The sequence below is a fragment of the Lissotriton vulgaris genome, chromosome 4_1 (genome assembly GCF_964263255.1).
Source record: "Lissotriton vulgaris chromosome 4_1, aLisVul1.2, whole genome shotgun sequence".
In the NCBI taxonomy this organism is placed as follows: domain Eukaryota; kingdom Metazoa; phylum Chordata; class Amphibia; order Caudata; family Salamandridae; genus Lissotriton; species Lissotriton vulgaris.
In genome coordinates, this window is record NC_141691.1 from 878,788,820 (window position 1) to 878,803,456 (window position 14,637).

At 42.7% G+C, this 14,637-nt stretch overlaps 1 protein-coding gene across 2 annotated transcripts in view; it reads left to right on the top strand.

The window, feature by feature from the left end:
• The window catches only part of LOC147722680 (cadherin-10-like), an 862,765-nt gene that overhangs the window by 828,230 nt on the left and 19,898 nt on the right, over positions 1-14,637 (top strand). For both annotated transcript variants that reach the window (XM_086965170.1, XM_086965171.1), the window contains exon 11: positions 2,987-3,238. In XM_086965170.1, the coding sequence (XP_086821296.1) occupies positions 2,987-3,238 (252 nt within the window). The remainder of the gene's footprint in view (positions 1-2,986; positions 3,239-14,637) is intronic.

Below are 14,637 nucleotides of genomic sequence, written 5' to 3' on the forward strand. Positions count from 1 at the left end.
GCAGCCATCAGCAAAGACAATAGGTGGTCAGTGATGGCCGCCAGCGAGGAAGGATGGTGCATTCCAGAAAAGAAACAGCAGCAAGGAAAATGGCATTCAATGAGAGCTAGCAGCAAGGAAGACAACAGCGGGGACGATGGAATCCACATTGAAAAGACCAATCTTCCTTAAAGCCTGTATCTTTATTTATTCACATTGATTTTTAAGACATTTCCTACCATCTATGCTACAGTCCCTCTGATTGGATGACAGCCAGTGTTGACACTGCAGCTCAGTGATTGGATGGTGCCTGTGCCTTCTCCAAGCAGAAAGCCCCATGTAATGGAATTGAAGATGGGTACATCTGAATAATGGAATGTTAGTCACCAAGAGGTTCTGAGTAAGCAATGGGTGTGTGAAATTCAAATAATTTTCTTTTGACTAATTTCTTGAAATTGTGGGGAAATTATGCAAAATTAAACAGAATTATACGAGAAAGAAGTTTGTTACTAAGTTCTTCCTTTTTGCACAGAATGCTTCATGCGAGGACAATTTTTGTTCAAAAACAATAGCGCAAAATACACAATTGCCATGAACAACAGTCATTTGCGTTCTGGATGTTCACATTGTTCCCATGCTATAATTTTTCTGTGAACAGCGGCAATTACATGATGTGATCTAAGGACATAATTGCTGGAATTCTGTGCGACATGAATAACGTGATTTAAATTATGTCTGGGCCTAGTTCTGAGTAACTTTCTATAAACAATAGTGTAAAGGGTGAGACCGCCAACCAGGGGCGGCTCCTCTGCTATGGAGGAGGAGCGTCGCCCCACTGCTTTCAAGCAGTGCAGATGCAAAAAGATAAAACTATAATAACTTTCAGTTATTATCATTTTATGTTTGGCTGCTTTGCGGTGGGCGGGAAGGCAGGCTGCTCTGCTCTGCGAGTAGGGCAGTGGAGGAGTAGTTTGCCCACTCCTAAAAATGAGCAGTGACTGCTTTGTCAGCCCTCTCGGGCAACCCAAACCAGTCATGTGCACTTTCCCACTTCTCCATGCAGGCTGCATTACAGACTGCACACAGAACAGGGGCCACTCCTGCAGCCCCGGACTGAGTGCCGTGTCACGTTGCTCAAACCAATCACAATGCTGCAATTGCAGCTTTGTGATTGGCTTAGGGGAATGAGCCTGGCTCCCTGCTGCCTGCTTCCTGTTCATGAAAGAGGCCTAAGATCTAAGCTCTTGGAGACAGCTCGAGCTGTCTGTTGTAAGATCTAAAATGAATGGAATGAAAATGTTTTCATAACTATCAGTGACGCTACAAAGTGAAGATTGGTAAAACGTGTGAGCTAGGGACACCTTCAGTCTTATCAAAGCAGCATATCCATTCTTAATATTTGAGTTTAAGAAGACTTTTACAGTCGTTTTTGTAATCACATGAGCACTATACCTCTCGTAGCATAATGTATTTTATTATTTTGCACAAAAATAAAAACGGTCCTATATTACACCAGTATATCAAATAGATGACATGTATATGCTTAGTACTGAGTCTTATTAAATGTCAGGTAAAATTAAAACGATAAAAAGGAAATAATGTTGCAAATATGAGCCCCTGATCATTGAAAGCTTTACCTCAAGTCGTAAAAAGCTCCTCTCTTTACGAGTTTGAGGGCTGAAACACCGGCGTTGGGTCATAAAAAGAGAGCGGCGGAACATGAGGCAAGCACCTGAATGTATTCAAAAGTAAAATGTTAGCAATATATTTACAGTTTTTTTAAAGAAGGTTGTGCTGTCAGACTAACCTAAATTCGGCTGGGGTGAATTTCTATGGACGTTGTAGGAAGCAGAGTATAATATGCTACTATTTACATATGCATGTAAGTATTCTCTTAAAAGTGTTGAATTTGTCGCACTGCAGTATAATGAAGTAATATGTTAGGATTGCACAATCCTTTCTGGAGTATTGGAATCTTTTTATTTTTTATTTTTAACAAACTATGCAGTAGATGGTTACGATTTGCACAAAGAAATTGTTTAAGGCGGTGCTTATTGTAATTTTTTGAAACAAGGTAGTGGGTGTTACTGTATTGGAAACAGAGATGCGGGAATACGCCATCTTTGTCACCTTTGTGCGTTTGCCACAATGCAATGTAAAATGGAATAGATGGGCGCAGGATCAAGCTCAGTTCCTATGGGGGTGCTCCCGCAGTTGCATGCTGACAACACCTACACCACACTAATATGGAATTTCCCATTGGCCAATAATGAGCATGCACCATTATGACGCAGCATTCACAGGTTGGAGACATTTTGAAACCTTCTGGGGATGGTGGACTTCAGAATGGGGAAACAGTGTCTAATGGCAATCCCGAGGGCCCCGAGAGAAGGTAAGTCTTGGACGGCAACTTCAGCTAGCTGCCCAAGACCATGCAGGGGCATGAAGAATGGCTGTGTGCCAGGAAAACTGTGCACGTGCCCTTTGTGGCAGGCAAGGAGGTGATGAGCAAGAACTGTACATATCTCCTTGGGTGCACTCACCCCATCATGTGGTCAAAGGGGCAGGGAGCAGTACAAACTCACAGAGCGCCAGATGGAATGTCTCTCTGAGAGACTGCCAGGGTGATCTTTGCACTTACAGTGTTGATTTGCACAGCAGTTATGAATGCTTTAACTGCAAAACCGCCCTGAAGTCCAATGTGCAGCAGACAAACTGCACATGCTATATGTTTTCATTAACAACTCCGTGCAGGATTCAACTGTATTAATTAAAGTTTGCATTTATTAAAAGGCAAATTACCTAATGAATCCAATGAGATAACATTGGGCAATTTGTCAAATGAGCGGCACATGCGAACAGGTGAGGATGTACATAAACCCTAGGTGTAAATGAATGTAAAGATTATTTCGGTTTCTTTATGTATTATTTTAGACTGGTCAAAGAAAAAAAAAACATGATAAGTAAGCGTTTGAGTTTTTTTGATAATTTCTCAATTTTGTTACAGATAACACCGCCAGGATTGTAACACGACGGAATGGCTTCAATCGCCACGAAATCAGTAACTACCTCCTGCCTGTGGTGATATCTGACAACGACTACCCTATCCAGAGCAGTACCGGCACCCTGACAATACGAGTGTGCGCGTGCGATAACCAGGGCAATATGCAGTCCTGTAATGCAGAGGCATTGCTTCTTCCTGCCGGCCTCAGTACTGGGGCGCTCATTGCCATTCTACTTTGCATTATAATACTGTTAGGTAAGTTACATAAAAAGACCACCAAAAGCAATGATATTGCCACACATTTTTGTGTTTCGTTTTTTTTTAATGTTTAGAGTGCTTTGTTGTTTATGTCTTGAATCAGCAAGAGTTGACCAGCCACAGAGAAAATATGTAACATCCCAGTGGACTAGGGGGTTGGAAAGTTGATTTTTGGGCTTCCTGAGCAGAAGGTTCTTCACTTCAACCAACCCTGAAAGCAGCCCTATGGAAGTGATTAATAACTTTATTGTGCGTACACTGGTGCTTGCCTGCTCTTAAGAATTAATGCTTCGGAAAATCAAGTGAATTCTTAAAGGGCTGTTATATTTCATGAATTTCTCAACAGAGCTAGTTGTAAAACCTATGGCTTATCGGTCGATAACCTTTCAGACAATAAAAGGATGGGATATTGTACTCTAGACTGGATCATTCAAAATCATGATTAAAAAGTGGACCATTGCAGGTGAAGCCACGCAGAATTGAAACAGAGTATATTTTATGCCTGCCATTTTACCAGGGCTCCTTTTAGCTAAGCCGTATTGTTTTGCCAAGTGTATGCATTATCATAAAAGCACAACAGATTAGGGGCATATTTCAGCATATTTACATCTATGGAAGTATGTGCCTTGATTTGGGTATCTGCCCATAAACCAACAGCATAAAGTACATTTAACTATGCTGTTATCGTAAAGGACTTCTAAACTGAAATCTCTCCCCCTCAAATACATTTTCACCTGTTATTAGTATAGAAATATAATTGACAACATTCAAAATTAACATATCTCTATCCTTTCCGTGAAACGTCTACACACCCTCTGCTCATACATGGGTGCTGTACTCACTGTCCCATAGGACTCAAGCTATACCTCACTGACGAGACATAAACAGGCTACAACCTGGTCTGAAATTGCTTGTTTGTCAGTTTGATGAAAATCTCAAAGTGACTAATACATTTCAACCTGTAAACTAAAACGACAAAGCTCACCACAGAACTATATAGTGAAATTGGTACCCTTCTGCATGCATGCACCTCTTTGTGCACCCTGTGCACCCTATCTTCATACTTTAGAGGGGTGGTGGGACCGCTCAGACAATTCTGCAGAGAAGGAATCATTAAACATACCTCTGTATCCTCTCTCCGTGTGATTATCAGTATTTATCTAGTAACCTGATTCGTCAGAAGTTTCTTCTACTGGAATTATTAATTAATTCGACTCCAGTCATATCGGCAGATTCCAAATAACAACATGATGAATTAGACAAGGGAAATACCAAACTGGAGAATACACATCTTTATGTGTCATTTCTAAATACAAAAGTTTCAATTAAATTACAGAGTTATTAACATTGTGGGCAATTATCACATTTAACTATAAAGCACCCTGAAAATGTAACAAAGCAAAGAAAGGATTAGAACAGACCGCTATGGAATCATGAAATCAGGTATAGTATGTCAACACCTCCACATAAACAACCCACCAGAACGGACCCCCATCATTGCTCCACTTTTTCAGGAATTAAACTCGCAGTAAAGTCAAAAGGAGACACTATGGCTCATCCTATTTCCTCTGAGCCTGCGCAACAGATACTGAGGACTACAATAATATCATGCAGGTGAATAAATGTGCACCACTCTACGCAGGATTAAATACATTTGTCCTAGATTATCCCAGCACAACTCCCAATGCGTTAGCCATTGAGCTAATTAATAAACACTTTGATATTGTAAAACTAAGGGGAAACAGGCGGTGCCCTGCACCTTAAATGAACAGTGAACAAGATGATCAGAAGAACAAGAGAAATACAGATAGTGAAGTGTGTACAGAAAGACAGGAGAAGAGCTGGATGTATGGTGTAACAACACGTGTTATTATAACGCGTGCTGTTACATCGCAGTTGTAACACCAACTGCATGTTACCACGCTATGCCTTTACAACGCAAGTCTTTATATCGACTTGCGCTAGGTGGCGTGCTAACATTAAAAAAGTGTAATTTACTATTCCAACTCCAGTCCACTTATCAGTAGGGAAGGTGTTGGGTAGGTTGTGTTGGGATAGTAAACAACACAATTTTTAATGTTAGCATGCCATCTAGCGCAAGTAGATGTAAAGACTTGCGTTGTAATGGCATAGCGTTCTTACATGCGGTCGTTGTAATGACCGCGATGTAACAGCATTGCTGTGTACTAACCGCGTTGTTAAGGATGTTTCCCGAAGAGCTATCGTTGATGAAGAGAATGTTTTTTTTAGAGTTCCGTATGCAATGTTAATAGAAAATTCTCAGATGAACTCAAAAGGTGCGACTTTTTTGAGGCATTCTTTTTTTAAGTATCCTGGTGTTCTACCACATTCTACAGCTTTAAACACCATCTCGAAAAAAATAGTGTCTCCAGACTATCAACTGCCTCTATATTGTGAAGGTAAGTACATCTCGGCAACTATAGATTTATTATTCTTGATTCCACATCTGAGTAACTTGATAATATGTATCTATCTATCTTTATTGTTCATAGATGTGGCATTAAGAATAGTAAAACAATATTAACCTATCATTATTTTCTTTAATGACCTAATGGTAAGGCTAAGTTTACTTACCTAAATAGTGTGGTGTACAAACAGCCTTATTCCCCCAATCCAGCTGCACGACCAACATCATCAGCAGTTGGTTATGCTGGTTTTTAATCAAACAGATATCAGAAAAACAAATGAGCATCCTGATTTAGAGTTTTGTCTACAGGGTTCTCTGATACAAACGTGGTGGAATACCTTATCCTCCAGGAATCCTGGCAGCCCATTGTGTTTCCTACAGCATTGACCATGTAGCGAAATCCTGGAAATACCCAATTAAACAAAATTACAACGGTCCCCCACATGTAGGAGAACCCTCCCAGGGTGTTCAAGTCTTTATTTGTTTTGTTTTTAAATACAAACTCCAGCTTAAGGAGTTTATTTTCCAAAACAAACAAAGTTGGTGATCAACCACCTCAAACGTGCTGGCTGCTCAGCAAACTGTCAATGCCTTCCGAGGGACCACTGTGGGTGTGGCTCAACTCAAGGCCCAGACATCTCCACGGGGGGGGGGCGGAAATCATTAAATATGGCAGGTGATAGTCCAGCCAGGATGGTGGTGGTATTTACCTTTGCCACCCTGACAGATGGCAGGTCACCAGCCATGCACTAAAGGAGACTCCAGGTCTTTCATTTGTCAAACGTGCAGGGTTATTTCATACCATTGCACTAGGATTGCCAATTCTTCTTGCCTACATGGCTCCTCTTTTCTACATGCTCCCATATTTCTCCATTAAGGATCATGCCTGCGGCAATAGCATGAACTTTTAGTGCCTGCTGGATCCCAATCCTCCAATTCGCCGCCATCCATTGCATAAAGGCTTTTAAGTGTTAGGTGACTATCAAGTAACAACAGCTCTATGTTGGCAAGGCCAAAATCATACTTTTGCACAAATGTAGAACCTATCCCTGATCCTAATTATTGGACAAGAGTTTACACTACTCTCTAATTTAAAAAGCATCAGCCTTAATCTGAACTTTGAACTTGTTTTATCTCCTCGTGTTGGTTCAGTTATCAGGAGGCTTTTCTACTTTATTTTCTGCTCAGGGCATTTAATATTTGGTTGATAAAAAATCTGGATGCCTCGGAATCTTTCTATTTCATATCTTTGCTTTGTATAAGCATTAAAGGGCCAGATTTACTAAGAGTTTGCACTGATTCTTATGTGAATCTACGCACCGTAAAGCATTAAAAAGTGCCATAAACAACAGCAACTGATCAACTTTCATTCAAAAACGCAAATTGTGCAGAAAGTTGACCCTTGCACTGTGCCTAAACCCCTGAACCTATTTACACTAACCAATGCTAATCTATGAAAGCGTGGTGTTTCTGGGGTGGGCCTGCGCAAAAACAGTAGGATTTAGTGCAAACCCAAATTTACTAAAATAGCAGTTCTCTTTGCTCCAAATCTTAATGCCAATAAAAAGAAGGTAATATCAAGGAGCTGATTTAAATACATTTTGCAGGTGCTTTACCTGAAAGCACACATCTTACTCTATGGCTTATTTGATCATTTCCTAGACTATTTTATGAGGACGTTTTAGGGCTAGAAAATATTTTAGTCAATACACAATAATGGGGGGACTGGGAGCACGTCTACGTCCAGCATACAAGCTCCCCCAATGTACATGTATTCATTTAGAGTATGCAGTTCCTCCAAGTTAAAAGGAAAGAAAAGGTAAAACAGTAAGTCGGAAAGACCTGGGCAAGCTGATCTGGGGGATTACTCAGAAGCAAGAGCCCTTATACACCCAGATGTATGTCATGCATCATCATCGGGCAGCAGCTCATTGGGCTGACTCTTCAATGCCCAATGGGCCCCTCGAGGAGACTCTTTGCCGGAAGTCATTTGAAAAAAAGATGATGTGATAAAGCTCTGAGTGGAGGTGCAATGTGTAGATTGGTGTAAGTATAGTATTAAAATAACTAGGAAAGACAAAAAGGAGTGGGTCTTCTTGTTATAAGTAAAAACAAAGGGTAACTGTGTTGGAAAAAATGACCCAGTACAACTCACAGAGTAGTGAAAAAGTGGGTTAGCATGTTTCTTGCTATGGATAGTCGCTGTGGATCTAGGCGATTTATCAGAACCATGTAAACATAATCTACAAATGATTGGGGTTGTAGTTGTGATGATTGACAAAATGCCCAATCACAAAAAGACACCCTCAAAGTGTAGATTTACAAAATCTAAAATCCGGCCTGCAAGGAGAAAGAAAGCAATGCAAGATAAGAGAGAATAAAGGGTTGGATATTCAGGTAGTCATACCCCACTGTAAAACGACAAAATATTAGGCAATTTAAAAGAAATTCATTCTGTAGGCGGAATCATGCCTGTCTGAGCATGCAAAACAAGAAGGCAGGGGATACACATGTGACATATGCAAACATAAACCCTATCATCTACACATATATAAGTGTGGACAACAACTGCTTTAGCTAGTGTAGGTAAAAATGCAGTAGAAGACCACAAAGGTGGCAAATCTTACCCAGTTTGAGTAAGCAAATTGCACCTTAGGTGATGGCAGAGACCGTGCTACCTGTGTAGTAAAACTAATGAAACAAATATCAGTCAACGCTAGAATGGTGAAAGCAGGTAAGTACAGTAAGGACTTCTCCAAGATACTCACAGCATCCAGCACGCTAGGAAAGTGGCAACCTACCCTTCTCTGCTACCCTGTAGGTAATGAGGGAGCAGAGGAGGTGTTGAAATAATAGGCACAGTGATAAATATCACTGGCAGGTGTGGCTATAATGCACAGGTGTGTTAATTCACCTGCGAAACACTGGTTCATAAAACTAGTACCAAACACGTGTTGATTCCTCTACCATCTTGCATCCAAACAGATCGGGATGCAGAGGTAACTAAATATAGAAGAAACCGCAAGAAATTATTATCACCCACTAGAGTGAGATGGATGCCTCTTGCGCAGATACTCAGCTCTCCGCTGGCTACTTTTGACGAGTGCCCGCCGGGACAGGGCATGACGCGAGGCAAAGTTGTAACAGGGGCTTGTTGGACATTTCAGCGCTGGGCCAACACAGAGCTGCCCAATAATGAAGCATGACCCCCATCTGGTGTGTGAGGGCTCTTGCTTTTGAGCAATCAGATCCCCCTGATCTGCTTTCTAAGGCCTGTATCGACTTACTGCTTTGCAGTTTCTTTTCCTTGTAACTTGGAGGAACTGTGTCCCAAGTTTCAGCATTGTCTTTTCAGCTTTGGAAACTTGAAGTTCATATAATTGTTAGACACTTTCCGTGTTTTAATGATGTTACAGAAGACACTAGCACTACATTGCATTTAATTGTTCCCTCTACTTTGTAATGAGAACTATATTCTGCCTCTTTAAGTTATGTGAAGAATCATAATGATGTGTATTTGCTTCAGATGTAAACAGTGTTAAAAGAGTGGCCTAACCAGACCTTTATACTGAACTCTATATTGGAATTGCATTATAGGCACCTGGGCACCCAGCTTGCCACTTGACAGTGACCACCAGCTCCTGCTTGTTCCAGCCTGATCCAGTTGCCATATTTTGACCAAGTTACTCCACCACTGCCGGGGCTTTTCCACCTATATTTTCTCGCTCACCGTTCTTCCGCCCAACAGAAGCCTCGGCCACCCCAGGATCTACTTAATGCAGGCCACAGGGTGACCGCGCAGGCATGCCGCTGGGGTGCTTTAAGGGCGTCTGCACCGGTTCACACCTGGACCACGCGCAGCACTAGGAACCCTGGCCCCACAACCATCCAACACCACAACCACTGCTGCAGCTGCCACCGGAGCCAATGAACACCACCACTACTCCTCCTTCGCTATCCTCTGCAACAGCAACACACATCGGCAAACACGCTCTAGCCTTGCATTCCCCTGAACCATGGTAGGACCCTTCTCCAGCATCCATTGTGATTTCACCTGCGACACCTCAGACACCAACACCACCACCTCCAAATAACTGATGCATGCCATCAACACCACCCCACACCAACTGTTCACCATGCTCCTCAACATCCGATCCCTCTGGAAACACTCCACCGAAATCTGGGCCCTCCTCAACAGCAACACACCGAATTTCTCTTCCTGACCGAAACATAAATCGACCCAAACTCTAACCCAGTCATTTCCACAGCCATCCTGCCCGCCTAAAACAACATGCACCATGACTAAACCCTCAAACTAGGCTGAGGACTCATGATCATCTGGAAAAACAAGATTGACTGCACCACCTTTATTGAATCAGACACCAACAACATGGAACACCTCCATTTCAAAATACGAAGGGACTACAAAGCCACCCTTGAGGGAACCTTCGCCTTCCAACCCTCAGGCTCCGAGCAACCAGATCACAGACTTCATTGCTCCATCTTCATTTTTGCCTTTGCATGAGTCATAACCAATGCTTCCTCATGATTTCAGGAAGTAGACTCAACACATCACCAATGGAACCAGCACATTGGTTATGGAAATGACACATCCCCTACAGTGGGAAGCAGCAGCCATGCATCACATTTGGAACAAGCACCTCAAACCCAGAACCGATGCTTAGCTACACTTGCTTAGAGAAAATCAACACATCTCATCCACTGCGTGGCTCAAGACCGACTTATTGATACAGCTGCGCCTCCCATCCTTGTTGGCGATGGCACTTCTTCGATCAAGATATTTTGGTACAGCAGCCACAAATGAGTTCCTGTATCCACCCCATGCTGCAATGCAGTCGGCCTGAACATTTGACTTTGCCCCATCCCTGGGTGATCAGATATCACATTTAAGTGCTTATTGCTTCTAAGATAAAAAAAAAGAATATCTCAACTTCTACTTGTTAGATTTATGTAATTTTGGTCTTCTTTAACTTAAAAAATGATTCTCTACTTTTCTAACCTGGAATCTTGTTGTGGTGTTTTCACTATGTTAATGTTCAGCACTGACTTACACAGTGATGTTTAATTGCAGTCAGTGATGATCCCATGTCTATTTGCGTGGGTGCTGGGGGTGGAAGTACTTCTGTCTTGTCACTGTTGAGCTTGGGACAGTTGGATTTCATCCAGTTGGTGACTTTGTGCATGCATGAGGTGAATCTGGTCCTTGTGTTGGGGGTCTTGTACTAGAGGAAAATTATGAGCTGTATTTCATCGGCATAGTGGAGAATGTTGATGTCAATTCAAGTTTGACATCAGCAGGAGGGATCATGTATGCGCTGAAGAGGATAGGGCTGAGGGACGAACCTTAAGAAAATCCACAAATTAGTTTGTAGGCTTCTGAGGAGTATAATGCAAGGTTAACAGTTTGAGTTCTATCCATCAAGAATGAGCAGAACCAGAATAGAATGTGCCTTTGGATGCAATCTTATACAGGCAATTAATGAGGATGGGGTGAAAAGAGTGTATTGAATGCTGCTGAAAAGTCTAGGAGGCTTATGGTTGATATATCACGTCTCATCATGCAGATGTTGTCTGTAGTGGATTGAGTGCTGTTTCTGTTCTGTGGTTTAGTCTAAAGCCAGAATCCATGTTGTCAAGAAGCTGGTGGTAGCTGAAGTGGCCGATGAGGTGTCTGTTGATGAGTTTTTCTAAGACATTTGCTGGTATGGAAGGATGGAGATCTGTCTGTAGTTAGAGAGCATGGATGGGTACGCAGAGGGTTTTTCGAGCAGGCGCATGCCAGTGTTCTGTCCCCAAGTTTCAGAAAAGGTGGCAAAGGTGATGAGGCACTTAAGATTTGTTTTAGAGCTTCTCGGATAGGGGGGGTCCTTTGGTTAAGGCGTGGTGAGGGCATAAATCTTACAGGGTCCTGGAGTTAACGGACTTCATGATGGTGGGGATCTCATTTGTGGAGATGGATGTCCACTAGGTCAAGGTCTATTCATTGGATGAAATGAGAAATCACGAAGAGAAGGCTCCTGTAGGTGCCGGTATTGAGCGTTCTGTGAGTGCTATGCACTTTGTGTTCCGGATATGTTGGTGGCATCATCTCAGAACAGATTTGAAGGTGTCTTTGTCTGCAGTGTTTCGAGTTATTCTCCCCTTGCGCTCCAGTTTCTTAGAATAACACTTCATCGACATGGGTTTCTCTGTGTATCTTCTAGCTTTTGGTCAGGTTCTTGCTATATTGTTGCTCTTCAGCGGAGCCAGAGTGTCAGTGCTTGTGCTGATCCAGCTGTTAAAGTTCTTGATTGCTTTTGACGGCCAGATGGCATTCTTGGGCCAGTGTGCAGAAAAAGGAGAAGTCCAGTCTTACTCTTTGATGTTTTTCCTGCTGCAGCAGGCAGGTCTGGTGGTGGTGGGGATGGGGATTCGGAAACTGCCAGAGATGTGATCTGTTTAGGTGACTAGTGATGACTTGCTGACTGTGCTGTTGCTGCAGGAGGTGAAAATGTGGTCCAGAAAGTGTCCATCAGTTCAGGTGGGTCTGTTAATTTTGCTGTGGGGCCATGTTTCTGCGGTTTTCGAGGGGAAAAATCGAGTTTGGGTCAGTGCAGCCTTCCATGTGAAAATGCAAGTCTCCAAGAATGATAAAGGTGTTGGAGCCGATAATGAGGGATGCAAATTGCAGAAGAAGTTTGTGCATGCATCTGGATACAAGTAGAAGAGGATTCCATGCAGGCTGAAGTTTGCTGTGATGTGTAGTTTGGATGTGAGGTGTTTCATGTAGGTTCTGGGAGTTTCCATGGAGGTGGTAGAACTGATGGTGTCCTTGCATATGATGGTGACTGCAACTCTGAGTTTGTGCTTACAGTCCTTCCTGGAAATATTATAGCTGCAGGAATTGCTGTTGCAATGTCTAATCCTGAGGTTGGGTTTAGCCATGTTTCCTAGAGGAAGAGCACATCAAGGCTGTAGTCATGAAACAGGTCCCAGATTTTTGTGGCGTGGGTGAGCGTTTGATGAGGAGCATACAAAACAGCATGGAGTGCTGTTTGGATGATGGAGTGGCTTGTGTGGAAGATTGCAAGAAAACACAAAAGAGGCACAAGCAAAACTCCTTCCATGTTGTGAGGTGCTAAGCGGGAACAGCACAGTGAGAGGCGGCTTGGGTTGGGAGCAAGGAAGGTCATGACAGAGTAGTGGAGAGTATTTACAACAAGGGGTGGTGAGGGACAGAGTCTCTGAATTAAGCAGAAAGCTCTCACCCAGTCAAGAGATCAGGGCTAGATCCAACACCGTTTTTTAGCTCACTGCACCATCCCAGTTTCAGAACCTGGCTGTATGCAAATTAGTCTGTTCCTGTCCCAGTGCATGATGGGAACAGGGCAAACCAAACTACAAAAGCCAATTCTTACACTGGGAAGGAAACAAGCTCCCGGGGACCGGTTTCTGGCATTACAGCCGTCTTCGGCCCGGTTTGCTTGAATCCTGATGGTGCAATGAGCAAGGGTCTCACATCTGAGAATACCCTTCTACGCTTAGGGTGGACAAAAATATTTACAACAAGGGGTGGTGAGGGACAGAGTCTCTGAATTAAGCGGAAAGCTCTCACCCAGTCAAGAGATCAGGGCTAGATCCAACACCGTTTTTTAGCTCACTGCACCATCCCAGTTTCAGAACCTGGCTGTATGCAAATTAGTCTGTTCCTGTCCCAGTGCATGATGGGAACAGGGCAAACCAAACTACAAAAGCCAATTCTTACACTGGGAAGGAAACAAGCTCCCGGGGACCGGTTTCTGGCATTACAGCCGTCTTCGGCCCGGTTTGCTTGAATCCTGATGGTGCAATGAGCAAGGGTCTCACATCTGAGAATACCCTTCCACGCTTAGGGTGGACAAAAATATTTACAACAAGGGGTGGTGAGGGACAGAGTCTCTGAATTAAGCAGAAAGCTCTCACCCAGTCAAGAGATCAGGGCTAGATCCAACACCGTTTTTTAGCTCACTGCACCATCCCAGTTTCAGAACCTGGCTGTATGCAAATTAGTCTGTTCCTGTCCCAGTGCATGATGGGAACAGGGCAAACCAAACTACAAAAGCCAATTCTTACACTGGGAAGGAAACAAGCTCCCGGGGACCGGTTTCTGGCAGTAGTGGAGAGTGGCAGCTGGACCATGGTTTCTGGTGCTGTGCATGGTCTTGGCACAGATGGGTGCAAACTAATACCTGAAACAAAAATGAGCAAACAATGAGAAAAAAACAATAATGCACAGAAAACCAGGTGTTAAGAACTGACAACAAAAAACCTATGGACATATACAGGCAAGCAAACAGTGACCAACATTAATATAACACCTTTACGTCACTTCTTGTTAAAAGCAAAACAGTGAACTGTTTGTGTGCTAGCCTGATCTTTAGTTTGTGAAATAATCCGGCTGTGGTAATTCAATTTTTGTTTGAATTATAGTATTAAAATTGAAAACTTTGATTATTGAATCTGTTTATGGAGCTGATTTTTGTATCCAGAAAAACCATATTTCATTTTTTGTTAAGGTGCCATTGTCTCTAGAATTACTCAAGTACCCTTGGTCCCTTACGATTTTTGAGTTTCCCTTGTGTACAAATACTTGCCAATAGATCCAGTAACACTAACATGACCAGTGTTCCGGCATCTAGAGAGAGGCTGATTCATCAGTAAGGACCAACAGTGCGATCTCAGTTGTGTAGCTCTCTGAAACCGGAATGAGAGGGAACTCTATCTTATGCTCTTCAAGAAATGTATGTTATATTTCTTTCTAGAGCGTGTGCGTACCAATGTAACAGCCAAATCGGTCTGTAGTTAGAGAGTGCATTAAGGTTTGCAAAGTGTTTTTTAAAAGAGGAGATACTTGGGCACACTTTGATTCCTTTGCCACTTTGGCTACAGCCAATGAGAGATTAAACCTTTCCCTAAATGCTAATGCCTG